At 45.9% G+C, this 19,352-nt stretch overlaps 1 protein-coding gene across 12 annotated transcripts in view; it reads right to left on the bottom strand.

The window, feature by feature from the left end:
• CPS1 (carbamoyl-phosphate synthase 1) overlaps positions 1-19,352 on the bottom strand; it is a 113,463-nt gene that overhangs the window by 28,090 nt on the left and 66,021 nt on the right. For all 12 annotated transcript variants that reach the window (XM_035331121.1, XM_035331112.1, XM_035331113.1 and 9 more), the window contains 5 exons: positions 17,370-17,488; positions 8,401-8,542; positions 6,525-6,590; positions 5,899-5,962; positions 2,831-3,012 (listed from right to left, as the gene is read on the bottom strand). In XM_035331121.1, the coding sequence (XP_035187012.1) occupies positions 2,831-3,012; positions 5,899-5,962; positions 6,525-6,590; positions 8,401-8,542; positions 17,370-17,488 (573 nt within the window). The remainder of the gene's footprint in view (positions 1-2,830; positions 3,013-5,898; positions 5,963-6,524; positions 6,591-8,400; positions 8,543-17,369; positions 17,489-19,352) is intronic.

Raw genomic sequence — 19,352 nt, 5'->3', positions numbered from 1 at the left:
ACATAATCTAGTGAAAGAAGTCTGGGGAGAATTATTTTCCCCTTTATTATAAAAATCACTCTTTTTATTACTACCTTGCTTTTATGTCATTAGTAATAGAGTTGGGTTTTCTTTTTCCCTGAGTTTGAAAACAAATTAGACCATTAAAATTGTACCTAAGAGCCTCCTTTAGTTTTATGAATTGTTTCAGAATGATCCTAGAAGCTGAAAAAGAATCAGAAGAGGCCCTCAAGCAGAGAGATATTAAAATAAAAAGGGAACATCTTCTCTGGAAACAAAAAGCCAATAAATCTGAGGGAAGGGATTTTTTATTTTTTTATTTTTTTTAATTGTTGTCCTCACAGACTACCACCTAACTTTGCACATTCCCAGTAAACTAAATTTCCCTCCAAAGCACAGCTCTGTCTGCAGAGCTCAGTCTCTGGTGTGTCAGAGCAGCTGTGGATGTCGACTAGAGGGAGAGGTGGGGACAAGAGGGACAGAAAGAGGAGAGGCAGCTGAGGATGTCCCTGTGACAGCACCATGCCAAGCTATGAGCAGCACTTGGCAGGCAGGTTGGGGTCCCCATCATTTCATTAGTCAACCCACCTCTCAATGTAACCTAATTTGTCTAATTAGAAAACTGGGAGTAGTTGCCCAAGGTTTGATGTTAATCCTAGCAGTGCTTAGAGAGTTGATGCATCACCCCTACTGGGGGACGAGGGCTTTGTCCTTTGTTTGCTGGTGGTTCTACACCTGCGGTGCACCAATGCTCCAGGACTTCCAGTATTTGCCCCACTGGCACTACTCACTGTACGCTATAAAAATAGAGGAAGCTAATCAGCAGCAAAGTTTAAAAGCCTGGACTGAAACCCTGGCACTATTCATGTGTTCCATACTAAACTGGGATAGGAAGGAGGTTATTTGCAGGATCTTTGATCAAATCGTAAGTTTTTAGCTTTGTCATTTCCTTGGGGACCAACTTCCAGCTCCACTTGCCTGAGGAAATACTCTGTTAACAGGGCATTAGCATTTGGCTCACTCATTTTTTAAAAAATGACACAGCAAATAGTGTATTTTAGGCTATACTTTGCTGGAGGTTTGGAGTCTGTCCCCAGGTCTGCTCACATCCTTTGGCAGACTCTGTGCAGTCTCTTCCCTCCTCAGAGATTCCGTTTCTTCACTTACAAATTAAGCATAACAATGCCATTCCCTGTGGCCACTCCTTAAGAATTGCTCTAAAACAGTTAAGTACTTATTCTTCTTCTTGGGATTTACCAGACAGCTCACCCTAACTTTGGATGTTTAGGCTCAGACCCTAATGGGTTTAATGTCTCCAGAACAAATCCCTTCACCACCAGGTAGCACAGGATGCTGCTATTAGACCTTGAGATCCACAGCCCATCCCAGCATAAGCAAGGTCAACCTACAGACTGAGAAACGTGACTTCCAGCTCACCAAACCCTGCTGCAACAAGCAGGATGCTGCAAGCTTCAGTACACATGCATTATTCTTTTCACATATTTTTCTTACCTGACTTGCTAATTGCCAGCACCGTGTGTTTAAATGAGTAGTTGCTCCTCATCACCTATGCCTACCTTCTCTTTTGATCCTGCAGTAATTAGATGCTGTGTTTCATCAGTGTTATTTCTCTGACAAACTGTCACACCAATTTGCTCTATGCCCCAAGTTCAGAAGTTCAGTTTTGGTTAAATAAACAAGAGCTCAATGTTTATAGAGCTGGGCCTTGGGGATACCCCTAAAGCATTCAAAAATTACCCTTTAAGACTCTAGTGAGCCACCAGAGTCTTTTAACCCGCCCTAAATTAACACTTTGCAGCAACTGCATCTGTTTTTATGAAAATTTAAAGAAGAGGTAAATCAACTTGGAAAAAATAAAGTATGAAGTTGCAATCGAAAAATGGTCCCCCTAAAGTATTTTGCAAATGGCTCAAGAACAGAGCGTAGGGACTGGGACTTGACTTCTGATGGGCTTTTGCTTGTTCCCATATTTGGGAATCATCAAGATGTAGCCAGGTGATAAAACCTTTCTGAGAGCTACCTCCTATTCACAAAAGGGCTGAGCTCAGATTCGCTTGTACTGGAAAAGAGACAAGAAAAATCACAAGTTGAATATGACCTGGCTCCTCAAAGTCGCTTCAGCAAGTTACAACTCACACTGAACTTCAAGGAAGATTAAAGTTCCTGTAAGCACCCCTGATAACTTCAGTTTCCATAGTGGAACCTCCCATCATCAAATCTCCTTGGGACTCATCTGTGCCTCTTAGTATTGGCAGCTCTGAGCACTTGAAAACTCCCAGCAGACAAGGGCAATGTCTGGATCAGGAGCCAGCCCATCTTTCAGTTTGATGGCAAATCAAATGCCCTTCTGGCCTGCCTGCACGCCGACGATGTTCACCACACTGCCACTGTATTGTAAGGCCCGAGACTGCAAGCTCCTGAACGGCCACAAGTGTTGTTCTGTCTGCTTCAGGGGGAGCACTTGTGCTTGAAGTCAAGGATATGCTTAAGTGCTAAAGCTCAGCACTGCAAGGGCAGAACAATTTGTGCGATAAATGACTGTGCAGCAAATTAAATCTGCTTGTAAATATTGCACAATATGGCATCTTGCAAAATAATTTAATATTTATTTGGCATTCATTATTGAGCAGTCTGCTAGGAACATCAATGATGTGTAAAATGCAACACTGGGATCCAAACCAAACAGCTTTAGCTAGCAAGCTCTCCCCTCATCGCCCACAGCTGCTCCGCCAAAGCAAGCTGGTGACATGAATTTTGAAAAGTTTGGGCCACTTCATGGCTTTTTTTTGCTGCTTGTGCTTTTCTTTACCTCATATTGGTAGATGTCCAGGATCCTTTCCAATGACAGCTCCTCAAAGTACAGTCTGTCACACTCATCAAAATCCGTGCTCACCGTCTCTGGGTTGCAATTCACCACGACGGTCTTGTTGCCAAGCTGACGCAGCGTGCGGATGCTGGAGACAGCACACCAATCAAACTCCACGCTGCTGCCTGCCAGGAGACAGAAGTGGGCAAGGAAAGGATGGGTGCACAGAAGAAAACAAACAGACGTTCTCAGCACTCACGCTGAAAAAAGAAGAGGAAGAAAAGCCAACACTGCCTCCTGTCAGCTCAGAGCAAGCAATCCAATTGTCCTCCCACAGAAACTAATCATCCCCAAACATGGTCCTCCAGGAGCATCAGGTAAGCTGGCTCAGCTCCCCCAGCTCTTGCTGCCTCTCAGCTGACACACTTTGAGAAGGACTGAAGAGGCAGAACTTGGAGTTGACCAAACTGAGTGCACATTAGAAGGCAGCGCTGTTTACTCCAGGAAACACGAAGTATTTGTATAGATGCTGTCTGAAAAACGGAAGACTGAAGTGGTTTTTGCCTCTCAGAAAAGCAGTGTGGTTAACTAAGCAGAGAAATTACAAGGTTTGACTTTCCCAAGCACTGACTCTAGGTAAAGCAAATTGATGGATGAATGTTTGGAGCCACTCTGCAATCCTTTTACCTTGCTTTAAAGGCCTCAGCAACTGTGGCATCGCTCAGGCAGGCACATCCTAACTGTCCTGAGCCCCGAGTAAGCACTGTGCCTGCCTCTAAAGGAAAGAGAAAGAGGGAGTCGACTGGCACTCTACGAGTTCCCTGCTCTACACAACTTTTGGCAATGCTGCAGGCTTCAGGAAGTGCCAGAGTCTAGACATGAGGTAACAGCCACCATCCTATAAATTTCTGCACACAAACATCCAAGAGAGGTACCATAAACAGAGAATGATGCATACTAAAGAACATCATTAAATGGTTATGCTAACGGTCTGCAAGAAAACCTTGACCTCATTGTGATGTGTTCACAGTCATTACATGATCGTTAACCACTGATATATTTTATATACGTATATATAATTGTGTGACAAGATGCATTGGAAATTCAAGCTGTGCATAATTGCTGCCTCCACAACACCTAGTTACAAACAGATGGCTGGCACAGGTCACTCACTGACAAGCACACTATTTATTTCCCTGCTTCTGTCAAACAGGGATCTCAAAACATGCCTGGGCCTCAGCTAAAACCCCACAGAAAAGACAGGGAAATCAAATTTGAAACAGGATGTTTCCCAGAAGGGTCACCGTTCACCTTTTTTTATTCCACCTCAATTATTCAGGCATTCTATACATAAGAAACCTCAAATATAGGTCATGATGGTAACCTGCAGTCCCCAGCAGGCTGCCTTGGATACTACCTGGGAAAACAGCTGAACACTCCCAGGTCAAATCCAGCTGCATCAAGGCTCATATCCAAGCAGTGGGAAAAGTTATTCATTAGTAATGCTGGCAATGGGGCAATGGCTGGTGTAACATAACCAGACACTGCTCTGGAGAAGATAATTACTACAATACAAGCCTGGTTTTGAACTCACTTTCAGGTTTTGATCACAGTAAGTTGAGAACACCATAAAATTAACAGAGCATTCTGCTGGTCAAGGGGCTCAGTGCAATTGCTTATTTACACTCTTTTCAGGGCTGCCTTTGACACAGACAAAGCTTGATCAGATTGCTCCCTGCAGAGGACAGGAGATACCCTCCTGGCAGGAAGTGAGGGGCAAGCAATCCACAGCTAACGCTCAGCTGATCCCACTCAATTATGGTTGTAATTCGGAAGGTGCAGAGCAAAGCCAAGCATGCTGCTCACTTGCCTTCAAAGGATAACAAGTAAAAAGAATCAACTTGACTAGAGCACCTAGAAAAAAAACTTTTAGAAGTCTAAGTAATGGTTTCCTCTATTAGCAGGCTTTATTTAGTTGCAATCTCTTTCAAAGATTGATCTGATCTTCTTTCAAAGTCCTGGTCTAATCAGCTACAGAGCAGATAAGACCAGTATCAATCTGAATGTTTGATCTAAACAATTACAGGTTTTAGGCAAACAGCACAAAATGCATTTGCATAAATTCGATCAAATTATTAAACAATACCGCCACCCTTTTGTGTTCACATTTTGCAGCCATCATACGCAGCCTGTTGACTGGCAGAAGCATTCATAACAAAAAAAGTGCAATCTCGGAGCGTTCCTCCTGATTTCACTCATCTCAACATTCACACTGGAAACTGAGTTAAAAAAGACACATCGTACCAACAGCACCAGGAGCGCACCACGTGGCCCATCCATCCAAGCAAAACAAATGGATGCAGTTTGTGTTTCAGCTTTCAAAACCCATCACCATTACTTGTGAGATGCAGAGCAAAAATATTTCTGAAGAACAACCAATCTTTTTCTTGTCAATGACAGTGAGCTATTTGGAAGGATCCATGAAAAGAAACAGTAGTCACATAAAGAATTCAGCATGGTCTGTCTACCTAATATCCGTAGCCATGAGGAAACTCTTATGCTGCATAATCATCTGAGTGGACTGAAACAAGCTGCATACAGAGAATTTCTTACTCAAAAGTAGCTGAAGTAATCCAAATCTTTATTGTAGTCACCTATACTTGCAATATTAAAATGCATAATGTACAACAACGTAGTCATGAGCTGACAGTATACTTATCTAAGATGTGTGCGGCAGCAGCAAACTTCCATATGAGGTATCAGATTCTGAATGCCTTAGCATTTGCCAAAGGTACGGTTAAAAAAATTCCCTAAAACTTTGTGGAAATCACAACCAGGTGACATGCTCCTGAGTTTCAAGTAATAAAAAGTCTCCTGTTTTTCCAGGGCGTGAAATGAAGTCTCCAAGCAAGTGTAAAAGGCAAAGCTTCTGCTAGGAATTGATGTCCTGTGCACTGTGCTCCAGAGGGTTTTGTCACCACCATATGAGAAGAAGAACAAATGAACCACAGGAATATCCAAAGAGGGCTCGAGGGTGAAAGGAAAACAGAGGAGTTGTAAGAAAGATTTACCTATGTGATATGGTCCGCAGCCCAACACCATCACTCCACAGTCATCAAATTTTACATCGTGTTCCTGAGGAGGGAGGGAGAAAAGTCATTAGGGTCTGCACTCAGCAGCACCTAACTCCGTGCTTCTCAGAACAAACAGTTTCTGGCATTCAGCCCGTATCCAACAGCCTGATCCTTCAGGGCTCAAGTCTGCTCTAATTTACTGCGGTGTAAATGAAGTGCTACTCCACTGGAGCTACTGGTGCTGCACCCAAACCAAGGGAGACCCAGCACCTTTGACTTGGCTATCCGAGCAGCCCAAGGAGCTACAAGTTTTCATAAAAAAAATGCTAGGACAAGACGAGTGAGACAAATTCTGCATTCCTAGTGCCTGACCTGTGCACAGAGGATGTCAGTACAGGTATTACAAGACAGAGTCATAACAATGCAGAAGCATTAACACCAAATGCACTGGATCACCAGGCAAGACACAGTACCAGGCCTGCTGAAAGGGGACTCTATGTAATAGCATTCAAAATAATTGCTACAGAGACTGAAGCATTTGCAAGATCTCCAGAAAAACTGCAGCACAGGGGAAAGAGATCAAACTAGACAGCAATGAGAGTGTTGTTCCCAAACGCACCTACCTGCCCGCTGTACGTGACGTACAGGTAATTAGTTACTGCAGGGTACTCTGCTGCCAGCGTGTCGATCTGCAGGGGAGGAGAGCAGGGGCTGTGACTCGTCCAGTGCAAGATTCTTATGTACTGTTTCCTTCCCCCCCCCCCCTCCCCTTTTCATATTTTTGACTTAATATTTTTCCCACCCTGCCTTTCCTCAGAAGGTGACCCGACCTATGATGTGCTGGCAATGCAGCAAATGGCTGCCCTGCCCCCAGGCCTTGCAGTTCAGCCAACAGGAGGCTCTACCATCTCTTTCTAAGCTGCAAACTTAGCACTGCACCTGCTTGGTAAAACATCTTCACAGCCCAGAAGTTTTTTCTAGCAATCCTTTCTTGTCTCTGCCTTCCTCATTCTCTCAATAGTTTGGCAGTATTAATTACAAAGACCTCCATTCCTCCAGGTCTTTTGTCCTCTTTAGCTACGCCGTCTTGGATCTCCACATTACACACTTGGCTCCATTTACTCACACACTGACCACAAACATACACACAATAACACTTTGAGATCACCCCGAGCAGCAAACAGCAGTGGAAGTACTCTGTAGTTATAACATACCTCTTGCTTTGGTAATTAAATGGTGCAAAGCAAGAGTGATTTTCAACCATCCCTTATATGTGGTTTTCAACAGTCTCCCATGTAATCAGTCACCAGCGAGTCCAGAAGAATCATTTGCCTACCAGGCTGTTCAAACTGTTTGTGTCAACTACTGGCTGCCTGTTATACACAGTACCTGGTCCATCCAGGTCACCCTACTGCTCAGATTTCCTGAATGAACAGCTGAAACATTTCTACACAGCATACTGGAGAGGGAACAATGTTAAAGCAGCCCTGACGTGAATTTTTACATGCTACCACTTAAAAATCTTTCCAATTGTGAAGTACTTTCATGAATCCCCACTGGCAGTGCAAAATCCTTGTGAATAATGAAGAATGTGACCTTACGTCATTAGCGCTGTGTAGTGTCTGCTGCTCATTACTGTTGCTAATGCTGCACCTTGTACTTCATGGCTCAGGAAGAAACATATGCTTTGATGCCACAACTGCTGCGTAAGTCAAATGACCTTATTAAGGGTACCTTGGCACACCAATCAATCCCGCACCGCAGTGCCATGTGCAAGAAGGAACGTAGTGCAAGAGCAGGCACGTTCCTGCAGGCCAGGTGAGGACATAGAAGGAAAACGGCAGCTGGGGAACAGAAGGAGATTTGGCATCTGGAATTGGGCCTGAGGATACAGATGGGCTTTTTCAGAAACATTGACTAGCTTGGTTTGTTCCCCCCCCCCTTTAAGGACAAAAATCCCAGCTGGTGGCAGTTTAATACCACCGTACCTTAAATGCAGCGACAGAACACCTAGCAAAGCATTTGTGACACTGCCATGAATACTAGATGAGCTCATTACACTCAGTACTATTACAATGAATAGCAAATGAACCCATAAACAATAGGGTGTTTCAAATAAAGTGCTACCCTGTAAAAATTACTACCAAGACAAATGACATATTACACCTTTCATTGTCACCCCACGGTGGGCCAGTATCCATCTTCTCAGCCTTTTCCTGAAGCCAGGTAGCTGTGGTTCCACCTCAGGCACACCGAAAATTAAAAATAGTTTGTTTCTCTTTGGGGATGTTCAGTCGATATATTGATGTCACTACAGTGTGTAGAGGTAACAGCTAGATGGGTGAAATTTGTTCTCCTCTAACGTCAAAAGTCCCACTGATGACAACAGAGCCAAGGCTTTCACTTTGTTTTCCTTGACTGTGTTTAAGGGCAGAGAAGCCTCCTGCTCCTTGCCCCCTTAGAAGCCCTCACCCCAAAGAGCAAGGTTTGTCCCGGTACCTTTTTCACCCAGGGAGCTATGTTCTTCCTCAGTCTCAGCTGCCGGCACTGCAGTTCAGTCAGCCCCAGGCACTTCCCAACTTGCTTGTCCGAGAAGCCGAGCTGTTTGGCCCTCCTCAGGGTCTCTTCTGGAACGGCTTCACTGGTATGAAAGAAAGAAAAATGCATGAGGCTTTACAGCAATACTTAGAAGGCATACGAGTGCTTGTGTCTCCCACACCGCATCGGGGGGCAGTCACTATAGGAGCATGCACATGAAAGCAAGAAAAGGAAGACAACCCCACTAAGCCATGCGCTCCTCATACACAGCAGATCTTTTCTTGGGCTGGATGTCCCATGCAAATACTTACTAGGCAAAGCCTGCAGGCAGACTAGTGATGCTGGGAAGGAGAGTGTTTCTTTCACTTTGAGACAGGAGCGACTCATGCTGGGCCCATGATCTCCCCGGCAGCCTTCTCCTCCAAGCTGCTTTAAGGTCACCATATCCATGTCTGTGTGGTCTTTTACCATTACAGCCTCCACGGAAGACTTGCAGTGGTTCCTTTCTTGGATTCCTTATCCCCACATCTCCACGTCTAAACTTTAACTGTATCTCTCCCTCACCTTCCTCTTCCCAGTCCAAATTTTAAAATACAGGCCTCACCAGACTGGGCCAGCTCCGTAGCTGTGATTGCTCACACCTCCTGCCTCTCATCAGAGCCAACTGCTGCTCACAAAGCAGTGAAATTCCTAAAGCTCTGGGATGAACCACTCAGACGTCCCCTGACCCTGCTGAGCTGTGGGACAACTTGCCTCAAAGCACCACAATTCATCCCAAACACACCCTTCTTTCTGCTCTTTGGGCTGCTCCGCATTTGGATACGGTCGCTGCTTTGAAAAACCACGTCACTTCAGAGATGCATAGTAAAAAACGGCCTTCATAAAAAACGGCCTTCATCTGCTCACGTGCAGAGGTAGTTTCTTCTCTTTTACCAGCCTCAAGCAGGCTTTTCCCCCCCCCATGGCATCTGTGCTACTTCTTGCATTATGAAAAGGGGGAGAGGGAGATAGGCAGGGTCAACCATGGCACCTTTTTTTGCTTTCATAACTGCATTCAGAGTCCCTCATTACTTCTGTATGTTCTTGTTCTCCCACTTTTTAGCACTCCAAACTTTTGCTGTTTATTTCAAATACATTGCTTTCCCCCAGACATCTCTGCAGCTCGATGCTTTCTTGTCCGTTTTCATTTTTCCACCTTCTCCGTCCCCTCTTTATTCCCTGCATCGCACACTTTTTTCTCCCATACTATTTTTGTTTCGCTTTGTTTTGACTCTACCTATACCCCTGGTAGTTCCTGCCTGTCTGTGTTTCTAAGCTACCTTTTCTAAGCTTAGCTTTTGGAAAAACATAAAAAGCCTATGTATTTTTATCAGCACTTCTGCTTTTCATCTTCATTGCCAAGAGCATCCTTGCCTGCCCAATAAATCAATATTTTATGAGCAAGCAAGCTCTGAATCAGGAAAAAGGAAATGATTAACAAACAAGCAATTTTCCTAAATCAGAGCTTTTGAATTATGTCCTTTGCTTGATGGTATTTTTAAATAAATAGCATTATGTTATTTGAGTGGGAGGAGAGGGGTAAGGCCGCTTTATTGGAATGTGTCAGGAAGCTGAAGCATGAAAGAGTCATTGGATTTTCCACTTCAGCTTATGGAGCAGCTCCACTGCCCTCAGTGAAGCCAGGCAAAACAGGTGAGAGGCACCGAAGTGTCGAGCCAGCTAATTCTGAGAGCAGAACTGGGGACCAGAAACTTTGGAGTTCAAGCTCCTGGGCAGGAGTTCGAACTGCCCCCATCACATCACTCCTTACTCCAAGGGATCCTGCTCCTTGCTGCTCTCAGAAGGAAACGGTCCTGCCTAACCCAGCAGGGTGAGCTTCCCAGGTTTTGGATCTAGCCCCAAAAGCAGAAAGGTTTCCCAAAGACAGATCTGCTTTCCAGCACCCCAGCAATTAAAGCCTGCAGTTTCCATGTGCTGACTCCTCCGCTGCAAAAACTGCCCTGCTTCCCCAGAGCCCTTCCTCCTTTCTGATTACAGCTCAGAGGCAGGACTTCTTGCGTGAAGTGTGAACGCCAGAACTGAAGGCATGGATGAGTGCTTTACAAGAGGAAACACAGCAAGCAAAATCTGCCAACTCCCTGGCAAAACAGATGCCAGCCATCGCCAGCTGTTAGGAAGGATGCAGCCATGTTTGATTCCTCTCCTAGATTTGGCATTCCTTAAGTACAAGGGAGCAGACCTGACGATCCCAAGAAAACGAGCCAGATCCCATGCATGTTTTCTCCCTTGCTCTCCCTCCCTCGCATCTCAGAAACACACATTGCTGGCTGCCATCTGATTAGTGAGAGAAAAAGAAAACTGCCTTCATTTGCAGCTGGTTTCAACTCTTTTATTTTATTTTATTTTATTTTTAATATATCATTATAACAATATCATTCATTGCCCTCCTTATCAGCAGGCTGGGCAGAAAAGCAGCAGTGATAATTTTGCAGCATGATTTCCTTGCCTTGGGCTAGCAGCTCAAATCAGGCCAGGACATTTACTGGCACATCCTAGTCAGGTGAGGATGTCCATGCAAAAAGGGAACTGGTTTTGCACAGGACAACCAGCTTGCAAGAGAAAAGCTGAGTACCTAAAGGGGAGATAAATCTGAGTTTTTCCTCTAGTAGTCCCAGTGCATGATAAAAGTAAGAGATGTGGCTTTCAATGCATCTTTCATAGAAGAGATGTGGCTGGAACCTCAATTCAAGCAGCACCTAGGCAGGAAGGGTTTCCTCTTTTCTCACTGCCACGAAGGCGGCTTAATATGGAGGAAACGCACAAGGATCACCATGAGGCAGGAGAGGTTAGATGTGACAACCCAACCCCGTGGATATAAGCAAGACTTTTGCCACATAACAGTTAAAGAAAATCAGCACAAGTCAAACACCCAGCAGCGCTGCTTTCCAACTACTCGAAACCATGATCTGCCATGAGATTTCCATTTCCTAATACTGTTGATTTTTAGCATTTATACCCCAACTTCCATGCGAAGAATAAAAAGAAACATGCAAACAGTAGGTAGGGTGATGATTATATTGCCAATAGCAAGACTGAGACACGCAGAGGTAAAGGGGTGATGATTTTTCAGGTCCAGCATTGACCTAGTTCTGTCCCCACAGCCTCCGCTCCCACCCAACCCTTTAGACTTGCTGGGGACACTGAAGCCAGCAAGGGCACTATCAGGGTGATCTCTTTGAAGGCTTAAGTGTGTATGACCTTTTCAAGAGCTCACCAGAATTCCTCTTTTCATTTTAGTGCTGGATATCTCAGTTCTGGCTGTTTCCAAGAACATGACCCACTCCTACATAACTGCCGGCCACCTTCCCCTGGAGCATCACTTACTCTTCAAATACAGACCAAAGGACTTCTGAAGATTGAACTTCCTCACTAATTTATAATCAATTCTGAAACAAGGGAAGATGAAATGGCCACGATTCCTCTAACACTCCTTCTCCTAACATTCACCTTTGCAAAATGGCAGGAGTGTTGGAGCTTCAAAACTAGATGATCAGCCTTCTTCCACGCTGCCACAATCACTTAGCGGCTGTTCACTTCTCAAAAAGCCAGGTCCCCCCGACATTTCTCAGTTTATAAACAATATAAGCCTTTCCCAAACCTTGCTTGTGCCCCTTTTTCAGCTTCCGGTGTTGACTTATTGTTGCTTTTTGTTTAAAATTCTACCCTGTCATCTTCGGAACACCATCCACTCCGTTCTTCTTCAATAACAAACGATAAGAGGAAACGGAATAAATTCCCCTTAATGAGGAAATTTTCACCTGGCACAGAGGACCTGGGGAAATCTATTAACTGACTGGAAGAACGCTGGCAGCATTGCAATTACCAGGAGAGGCTGCTCGCTCCAGCACGGCCCTCTCTTCCACTTGACTGGCTTTCATCTGATCCACCAGTTTAGGAGTAAAGCTAAATAAATGGGCTGGCAGAAAGCCCCAGCTCCATATGGAAAGCAGCGCTCTTCTGAGCCCCCAGATCAAGCTCTGCTTCATTTTCGGTACGTTGTCATGTTTATGCCCATCCTGCACATTGCTTAGGCACATGCTAGCGAGCCTTAAGGAAAATAAAATAAAATGAAATTTAAGAGAAAATAAAATAAAAATCAGGACCAGTCTGTGAACTGAGGGGCAAAGCCTGGGCTGTGAGCATCTGAGGCACGTTTGGGCTTTGGTTCACGCCTGCCCTGTAAGCCCACGGGACACTCCTGCAGATCACCTCTGGTTTATCCCAGCAGCTATTCACGTGGGTATGCAGGGGGATCTGCACAGGTGAGCCAGCTCAGTCCTGAGCTCAGCTCCCCCTAAACCTGGAGGGGGTGAATTCAACACCAGTTTGGCTCTTGCAAGCAAAGCAGACCAAAAGCAAGAAGTGCTGGAGCCAAAATTCCTGATGTCCAGTCCTGAGGGATCTGTTCTTTACCCAGGGGTGTCACAGAATTGGAACCTACCTGATTTCAGGGTGGATTGCCTACAAAGAGATCTTCTTCCTCTTTCCCTCTCTGTCCCTCTCCACTAAAGACTCCTAATGGCTTCCTAATGACTTCCTTGATTGCTCCTGATGTTCTTACATGATTTTGAACATGCTACAACTAAAATAATGAGACTGGTGTGTAAATTCTCTCCCTGCTCAAGGAGACAGATTGTTACCACCTTTCCCCTCCTCAGAAACTCAAAAAGCTGTCAGAGGGGGGTGCAGGAAAGCAGGAGCTGTAAACCAACAAGCCTCACTCACTGAACTATCAGCACTTCAGTGCTCTGCATCTTTAACATTCACATCTTTGGCTAATAAATCTCGTGGAGATCCTCGATGTAAGTAATGTTACAGCCTCACGTTGTGCCCTAAGACCCGAACAACTCACACCTACAATTAAGCAATGTGCTGAAGCAGCATATCAAACAGCAGCACCGCCAAGAAACGGGTCCTAGATGCTTCCTCCAAGCTTGTTTCCCACGCCAGGTAAAGAGAGATCTTTGAGGTGTTTGCTGGGGCGTTGCGCTACAGACTCCCCACAGCAGTATGTGCAGTGCTGGAAGCAGAGATTCCCCCACGGCTTTTGAAGAGCAATGCCAGGCTATGGCGGGTATCAGGGAAGGAAATGCACACTGAGTTTCCACAGACGTGCAGATGCTTTAAAGGAAAATACAGCTGTGAAGTTACCAATGGCTCTATAAGACAAATAGAAAGCATCCCACCTTGGATCCTACAAAGCACAAACAGCGCTGAGTAACTGCTTATACTGTATTCCCCTCATGCGCTGCATTCCTCATTTGTTCCTCAGTCTGCCCTGCCCTCCAGTTCACTCGGAAGACAAAAGTAATCTTCCCAGTTAGTTAAACAACAAGTATGTCAGCGACAGCTCCTCAAACACCACAAATCCGTGCAGCCTCGCAGCACTGGTACTGCTCTGCTGTATACCCACGCAAGATCTGACCTGGGCTCTCTGACCTGTCCCAAAAGCACACAAGTCAGCAGAAAATCTGCTTCTGAGGAGAGCAGATGTGCAACACCCCCTGCGGAGCAGCACGGTTTATTGATGGCCTGTTTGCTTTTTCCTCTGTGCTGTTCCCTGGGTCACCTGCTGGAGCTGGGCTTTAATTCCAGCACCTGTAGTGCTGGGGCTACTCCACCGCAGTTAATGTTTTGAAATCAAGTCATGCTTTCAAAATACACCTTTCACAGACACGGGCTTCTAAAAGGAATTCACAATAAGCCATGGGCCGCTGCAAGACGGCCTAGCCTCCCCTAGATCTCATTCAGATTTACCCCAGGAGAGAACTGGACCACACTATCCCTTCTTTTCACCCATCCATAACCCTGGCCTTAAAGTCCCATCTCACTCCTGGTTGTCTCAGACACCTAGATGTCATCTGTTCTAATTTCCTTCTCGATCACAAGCTGACAGCATGACCAACAGCCTCTGGGGTCACTCCAGGGCCCTCCCCTCCATTTTCTTTCATGAGACAGGCAAGGCCAAATCTAGGGAAAGAATTTCCTGATAACAGCATGTCCTATTGCACACCACTGCTCTGTCCACCACTGTCCAGTCATGGACTGGCAGCACGAGATCAGGCTTTTTCTTGCCATGAGCAAGATGTCCATGTACATGTGTACGTGCAGTGGGCAGGCTGCACGGAAGATTTCTTTCCTGAAGGGACGAAGGTAACAGACAAAAACAACAACAACACAAGTTCTGACTTAAAATGAGAAATATGTAGGTCACAGGAGAAACACGTGTTTGATGTGTGTGATATTACTAGATATTCTTGAAGGTACCCCCCAAATGCCTCTTTTCCCCATTCAACTCAGGCCATTTGCTCTCCTGCAGACAAATTCCAACACCTGAAGCAACACTTCCTCCATTTTAGAGGACCCAGAAGCAGAGCTGAACTGAAACACTGCTGCAGCATGACCAAACCTACACAGTCTCATAAGCACCGGGTCCAATCTTCCATGGAAAGAAATTTTGTTGGGACAAACATAAGGGAGGCAATAGGTGCCTTGCCCAGTCTCTGCTGTTTCTGCAAACGATTGGCCTTGCCAGGACAACAGTGAGAACAGCCAAAGGTTTGTAAGTTAGAAAGGTCTGTTGCCCCCCTATCGTTATTCCATATAACACTTCACACATGGAAACTGCTTCCCTGCATAAATCAGCGAGGCCTGGTGCTACCTTTGAATTACTCCATGCAGGCCTGGCACGGCAGCATGCGGTGAGAGTGCTGCCTGCTGAACTGCTCACAAAGGTCTCCCTCTGCTTCCAATCCCCCTTCCCCACCTGCCTGCCATATCTGCTTGTTCTAGCTCTGCATTTCTTCTTGGCAGAGACCATCTCCTTGTTACCAGTTTCTACAAGAGCTCTGTTGGGCCCAAACCAAAACTCTGGACAGAGATGTTCCTTCAGCTACGTCCAAAATCTTGCCGCAGAGCACTCACAAGCCAACCAGGAGACAAAAAGAAAGGGATAGGCTCGATTGAACAAAAAGCGTTGCCTGCAAGCAGCAGCAGTGCCTGGGAACAGCAAAATGCTTTTGCTTATGGTAACTGTATTTCAACAACAAAGATCTGGAGTGACGATTGTATCACAGCCCATTCTTTGCAATTGGAAATAATCCCACAGCACAGGTAACACGCGGTGCCAGGCATGCTGGGGACTGGAAACAGCTGGCTGCAGGAGGAGCACAGGAATGCCAAGTCTCATTTGCATCACTCAATTAGCTTTCCCTTGGCTATTGCAGAGAAGTGCTTCCTGATGTGGCTTGCTGGAACCATCTCTTAGCTCGGGTCAGGAGAGCATTTTCCCAGCTCCTTGTCTCTGTGCCAACATACCTTCAGCGTAACGCGGCCGGACAGTCCGTCCCCACCCTTCAGTGCAGCCTGCGAGGTAAGAGCTTCCTTGGGAAGGTTTGAGTAGGGATGCCAGACTGAAAAGCTGCACTGACCAGTGAACAAAACTGGATATAATCACACACCTGAGCCGCGTTGCATGAATCCACTTACAGGGGACACAACTGGCTGCGTGATACAAAGCCAAGGCTGGGTACCACAAAAGGGCTTGCTGGAGCAGGTCAGCTCTGCAGCCTGTTGCTTAGTCACCAGGAGGAGGAAAAGCAGCGTGGGATGGCACTGGCTACTGGTCACATTACTAGAACTATTATTTCCTGCCACCCATAGCAGAGGAAGGGAAAGGAACCTCAGTGATAACGAGCAGTTTGGCATGATTAACGTCTGTGGAGTGATGGTGGATTTAGAGCAGCTGAGGCTGGGACCAACCTCTGGGGTCCCAAGTGCACCGTTTCAGAGTGCCGCTCCAACAGCAAGGAAATCAAACGGATTTGGGGCTTTTTTTTTTTTTTCTTTTTCTTCTTCATCAGGAGCTACACGTATATTTTAAAGCATTCAAGACAAATGCAACATGACACAGATGTTAGAGGGCAAAAGCTTGTGCAGCTGAACAACAGACTTCTGTAAATAATCAAGCTACTCCTTCTCTTTGACATCTCCCTCCACATTTATTTCTGTTTAGCTCCAGATCCAGCTTGTTCCGGGGGGCAAAGGAGACCAAGAGCTACTCAATTAAAACCGTGCAGCTGGTCATAGAAGCAGAAATCTCAGCAGATGAAGTTAGTGACGTGCTGGCTACAGTGCGCTCCCAGTGCCATCATGTGGTGAATCGTGGTTAAGACAACAAGAATACGAAACAGAAAAGCTGGCCAGCAGACAGCCAATAACTCAGCAAGGAGGTGCTCCCAACCTCATAAACCATGAAGGGAAAGCTCAAGTCAGCAAGAGGCTGGAACTGAAATATAGCTGAGCACTCTAATTTACTGCTATCTTTCCGACTTAGCTTTAGATGGTCATTTTTCTTAAGGAAGGAAGATTTATATTTAAATATATGTCTGAAATTATAGGTGTTTGAAAGCGCAGCGCTAAAGTACCACATGAACACATACTACATGATCACAGCAAGGCAGAAAAATTTAAAAATCCATCATCCATGCACAAACAAAAAGCCCTGCATTTGACCCTCGGGTGTAGTAAGTTGGTATGAGTCCCATGTTTGAAGGCAAACTCTGTCCTCGGTACATGAGTGCAGCCTGCTGCAGGCCATCCACATCCCCAGTCCCAGCCTCAAAGATGCAAAATCCCCACATGCAGCAAGATGCCTGAACCCTCTTTTCCCCAAAAGAGCATTCTCAGACACTTCCTCAGTTTGGGTGAGGCAGTCAGCCGGGGTTTAAGGCAACTCCACTCACGCTGAGCACCAAAATAAACTCCTCAGCATCGACTGCATCAGTGCTCAGGGCCTACCGTGGTTTTTCCAGCAGAAAGACCCCTAGAGTAAGAACAGTGTGTCCTAGGACAAAGCTGTTTCCTCTTACCTGTTTGCTTCCTTCAGGATCTTCTCCATGTTCACAATGCCGCGCATCTTATACAGGAACCACTTGTCAATGGCCGTGAGCTTGTGAATGACATCCACAGGGACTTTGTTAGCCAGAGCCTGCCGAAAAGAGGAGAGCACCAACCATGCATGAATACACGCTCTGCAAAAAGAACAAACAGCAACAGCAGCCGTGGAACAAAGACATACGTAGCAGCACAGGTCAACAAATCAAAGGTCTGCCAGGGGAACCCAAAACGTGCCCCTCAAGCAGGACATAGGGAGGGACCAAGGCACTTCTGCACACCCTCTGGTAACGAGGGCTGGCTCCTGTTTGAAGAGCTGGAGGATCTGCTTTTTACAGAGCCAGCAGCCAAACTTCAACTGATGGCAGCAAGGCCTGGTGGCCACTGAGTATGTGTCTTAACTACCTCTGGCCAGGCATGCTCAGTCTGCAGAACTAACTCCTCAACTGTACTCCTCACACCACAAGTCACTTAAATCTCGGTCCCAGTGTCACCACAGACCTGCAAATATTAAGCAGGAAGGTCCAAATTCCCAGCTGCAGAGCAACTCACTGCTTTGGAGCATTAAGTCTCAATTCACCCTTGAAAAACTAGACTGACTCAGAACACATGGCCTTGAAATACCTCTCAAGTGAAGGAGAGTCCAGCCCTGGGTGACACAGTTATGCTGTAGCTGCCATCTTGCTGGAGCTCTTTTATTTATTTCTAATTTTTAATCAAACTACCCACACAATGGGGTTAAAAGGATCCTCACAGAGCTATGCAAAAGACAGTGATGTCCAATGGTGTCCTTTGACAGGACACCACGCTATTGTAAAAAAAATCTCAGAAATTTGCTAGATGGTGCCCCAGCATGGATACAGTTTTATCTTCCACCACTGATACTTCCTGGGTCTCACCAGTGGTGTACGGTTACAGCTCTCTTAGTAAAACAACCGTAATCAACCATGATGATAATACCAGCATGCTATCTTCGCTGAGCTGAAGTAATCAGGCTCATTAATTTGTTACCGTGCTTAATTGTTTTCTTGCAGGGCAACATCCCTGGAACAAAGCCAGAGCAACTCCACTGAAGAAAACTCCAGCATTAATCCAGGGATGAGCTCAGCCACTGCGCACCGGCATCACTCCTCCCAGTCACCAGGCTGCAGACACGATGCCGTACCGCCACTGCTTGCTCTGGTGCAGTGATAAGGGCGATTTTATGGCAGCAGAGAGAAATGTGGGCCACGACACTGTTGGGCTCCAGTGACATTAAATGACTGAATTTCATTTGGGATTCTCTAAAGGATTCCCAGGGCACTCCCCAGGCCTCCCTTTTGTCCTGAGAGGTAGTAAGTTGCTGACTGAACAAATAGCCAGCTTGCTCGCAAACAGTGGTGAAAATCTTTAAGGCACACTAGAGGTTGTCAGTGCCCTTAGCACCCAGCAGCCGCTGGGTGTTTGGAGGGTGAGGTCAGACTGCAGTGTCAGTGGGATTCCTTCTGCCCACCTGTTTTCACAAGGTATGGGCATGGTTTGGGGATCTCCTACCTTCTGTCGTGGGTCGATGAGCCACACGCACACAGGTAACGTGACCACACACACTTACTCCGCTTAGGATACTTCCTTTAAAAGTCCTTCATGGGAAACTGAAGAAAACAAATGCCTACATCTCTTTCATCACAGGAGGGGAAGAGAAACTAAGCTACCTTAGTAGTTTAGCTCAGCCACCCGTGCTTTCTCCAGGCCCCTCTTGTTACTTCTGTCTCACCCCCGCTCCCCAGAGGAAGTATTTAGCTGTCCGTGGGTGGGAGCACGAGTGGAAGCTAACATGCCTGCAGCGTGGACACCTCGAAGACCATGACCCCAGTGTGAATCAGTACAGATTGGGTCCACAGCATAAATCTACCTACATACAAACCCTAAGAGTCACAAAAAAAAAAAAAAAGAAAAAGAAAAAAAAAAAAAAAAAAAAA

Source organism: Oxyura jamaicensis, chromosome 7 (assembly GCF_011077185.1).
Source record: "Oxyura jamaicensis isolate SHBP4307 breed ruddy duck chromosome 7, BPBGC_Ojam_1.0, whole genome shotgun sequence".
NCBI lineage: Eukaryota > Metazoa > Chordata > Aves > Anseriformes > Anatidae > Oxyura > Oxyura jamaicensis.
The sequence above is the reverse complement of the archived record's forward strand: the minus strand, read 5'-3'. Positions and strand labels throughout refer to the sequence as shown.